General features: G+C 42.4%; 1 protein-coding gene across 1 annotated transcript in view; it reads left to right on the top strand.

Annotated features, from left to right (window-relative positions):
* Nucleotides 1–464: 464 nt before the first annotated feature.
* Nucleotides 465–3635, top strand: part of LOC134290285 (histone H2B-like) — a 6727-nt gene continuing 3556 nt past the window's right edge. Inside the window, exon 1 of the mRNA XM_062857384.1 lies at nucleotides 465–484. Within this exon, the coding sequence (XP_062713368.1) occupies nucleotides 465–484 (20 nt within the window). The remainder of the gene's footprint in view (nucleotides 485–3635) is intronic.

Here is a 3635-nt window from a genome sequence, read left to right as displayed (position 1 = left end):
CATCCAGAAGATAGTGATGGAGTAGAGTTGAGAAGATAGTTTGAGATCGGTAAGGCAACCAAGTTCTAAGACAAATCCCAAAGTAGTGCGGATTTCTCTGGCGTGTGATTAAGTGCTTTTTCGTGTGATTTACCTCCCAGGCCTTTCTACCACTGCCATATAATGGACGGCAGTGCCTCCCGTGCCCCAAAGCGATGGTGGGTCACCGTGGATGCGGTGCGACAGCTGGCATGGCGCCGGCTATCATTTTTGGCAACTACGACGTCCAACGATCGCCGAGGGATACACGCCTACACTGACGCCCACACATCCTAACACTCTCCAAAAGTAGGTTAAGCAACAATATAGCAAGTAAGTACAACTAAAAATACACCGTATTATCATTTGCATGTGAAACTCTGTGCTTTTATTCTATTATGGATAGACCCGAGTAGTTTTCGTAAGCGGTTCCACTGTTTCGAACCATGATTTTTGGCTGTGTCTGGTATGTGGGTTTTGGGAACCAATGCCACCGGCCTCCTCTTCTACTTTTGTCTCCGTCTCATGCGAACCCCCCTTCATGGGGAGGTGACAAGCTCTTCGGTCTGCTGAACGATCCGGCTGGAAAAACCTTTGTACAAATGTTTCCAGTCTGAGTGAAGCCAGTCGATTGAACAAAATCCTTGCAAAATCTAAGGATTTTCAAGTGAACGAACTTCGTTTGCCAAATGGTGATTTCACTTCTTCTGATGAGGAAGTTTTGGAATGTTTATTCAGTACACACTTCCCCGAATTTGTGGATATTACAACTTCGGATGAACCTGATGTCTTTTCTTGTAGTTATGATTCTTCAGCTTCGGCTCGGAGTATCATAACTTTAGAATCGATTGAATGGGCACTTAATGGCTTTGCTCCTTTCAAATCTCCTAGGGCAGATGGGATTTATCCTATTTTGCCTCAGAGCAACTACTTGTTTGCAGTTTTGCTACAGGGTATATTCCCAAATCCTGGCGGGATATTACTGTAAAGTTTATTCCGAAAGTGGGTCGTGCGTCGTATGAAGAAGCAAAGCGCTTCAGACCTATCAGTTTGACCTCTTTTCTTCTGAAATGCTTAGAACGCATTGTCGGTCATCACATCCGTGATGTTCATCTGGCCAATGTGCCTCTTCATGTGAACCAACATGCCTACCAATCTGGTAAGTCCACTGTGACTCTTTTACACAAGGTTGTTTACGATATCGAGAAAGCATTCTCTCAAAAGCAATCCTTTTTGGGTGTTTTCTTAGATATCGAGGTTGCCTTTGACAATGTGCCTTTCGATGCCATATTGGAAGCCGCACGGAGTCATGGTATATCTTCAATGATTTCCAATTGGATTTATCAAATGCTCAAACATCGATTTCTTTTCTCAACATTGCGTCTAGCAGCGATTAGGAAATTGAGTGTTTGTGGATGCTCCCAAGGGGGAGTCTTGTCACCACTTTTGTGGAATCTCGTAGCAGATACGCTGTTGAGGCAACTCAATAATAGCGGTTTTCTTACTTATGGCTTTGCCAGACTATCTTTATCAGTACGTGCATCAGCTTCCTTTTCGACCTGTTGCAAATTGCTCTTCAGGCAGTTGAGGGTTGGTTTCGCCAATATGGCCTTTCGGTTAATCCGAGTAAAACATCTATTGTTTTTTTTTCACGGAAAGGCGAAACCGTAATGGTGTTCGACCTTTGCGTCACTTTGATTCTGAAATCGAAGTGAGTGAACAGGTAAAGTATGTTGGAGTTATTCTTGATTTCAAGCTTTCCTGGACACTTCTCCTTGAGTATCATTTGGTTTGATTAGCTTTTATCGGTGAATTGAACTGAAATCATTAAGTTCAGAATCAAGAAAAGCTTGTTGCTGGAAAGTGGAAACACAAGTATTCGGAAGATGATGCTCTACGCTCAACACTAGAGTTAAATTACTTTGTAGCTAACAAGGTGTCAAGGTAGATCATGAATATTAAATATTTACAATAAATGTTATCCTTACTGGGTATTGTTGTCTGTTGAATTTTTGATCAAGGTTTGAGTAAAATATAAATAGAAACACCTAGCTGAACAGGTCTCCATACCTTTTAGTAAACCACCGACTCATTTTTTTCCAATATTATTTCACCACACACTGTAACTGGTTCTACAGTTCTGCTACTGCTGCTGCTGCTGCGCCTGTATCGTTTTCTTTCACAACTTGTGTCTCCTTTTTCGCGGATTGATGGTTCACTTTTTGCCATTTCTAACTGTATCACAATCGGAGACACTCGTCGTCGGTAGCACGTCTGAACTTTGTTTTACCCCCGTCCCATCACACTTGCTGCATTACACACAATTGCACAATTTTTCCACGATTCTCGTCGTCACTTCTCACTCAATACACTTGATCCGATTCTTCTTGATCCCCACACAGATTTCACCTTACCATCATCACCCATTCCCATCGGCACAACAAGAATGGTCACTTCTGCTGACTGGGAGGACTACTCCTCGGACTGCAGCTGGGCTACCGCCGTCTTCAAAGTTGGACTCTTCCATTCCAAATAAAGAACTGGAAAATTGGTTCCTCTAGCTGCGCGGCTGATTCTTCTTTCTTTTTTCTTGTCTTTCTTCCATATGCGCCTCAGTCCCCGTCCCCGTTCCATCAGGGTTCTACGACCAGCCAGCACTGTTCAATGATCGTAATACAATTCCCCACTCACTCACGACACGATCATCCGCGGGGATCTTACCAACCGTACCGTTCGACACGCACAAGAACATCACACAACATCAGCACCATCAAGTCGGACGTTAGGTTCTACGCTGTAGTAGCCAGTGTAGGCTCCTGAAAGGTCGTCGTCGCCGTACGATGATGATGGGAAGAAATTTTGTTTGACGAAAAATCATTGCAGCTAGCTCTTACAACAGGAGACTTTATAGACTGATGCAGGAGAGCAAGAGAGAGATGGAGAGAGAGAGAGTCCGGCGATAGTAAGCTCCCAGAAACGAAAATCAGAATGAATAACATCCATCGATGTGGTGAGGTGCAATGACAGTGTTTCCAAACAAGTTGGTTTAAGGTGAAGATATGACGAAGCCACAGCTCAAAATTTCAAGAGCACAAATCTGAAGAACCGAGCGTCGGATTGCGCTGAAAAGTTGATCGATTGGTTACCCGCTGGTCGTGACCAATCGATCAACTTTTCAGCGCAATCCGACGTTCGGTACTTCAGATTTGTGCTCTTGAAAATTTGAGCTGTTGCTTCGTCATATATTCACCTTAAAAGGTTTGTTTATAGTTTAAATGTGTACAGGAGGTGCAGAGTGCATCAAAAATTCTCAAAATTTGACTGTTTGTCAACCTATTATATGTGCATCATTGGTACAAATTTGGGCGTGATTGGTTAATCTTTCGCGAAGCTAGAACCGTTGTCGTAAAACACTATTGTTTATACAACCAATTTTTTAACTCTAATATCTCCGAAACCAGTAAACCGAATCGAATGAAATTTTTAACGTTTATCCACAATATATTTATACTTGATGCAACATTATAAAATGTAATATTTTCTCACGACGAATAAAGTCATACCGGTTTGACATTTTCACCCATATAGAGGAAAATAAGTCAAATTTACAATACCAC

The sequence above is a fragment of the Aedes albopictus genome, chromosome 3 (assembly GCF_035046485.1).
Source record: "Aedes albopictus strain Foshan chromosome 3, AalbF5, whole genome shotgun sequence".
Taxonomy (NCBI): domain Eukaryota; kingdom Metazoa; phylum Arthropoda; class Insecta; order Diptera; family Culicidae; genus Aedes; species Aedes albopictus.
Note: the sequence above shows the minus strand (reverse complement) of the source record. Positions and strands in the feature narration are given on the sequence as shown.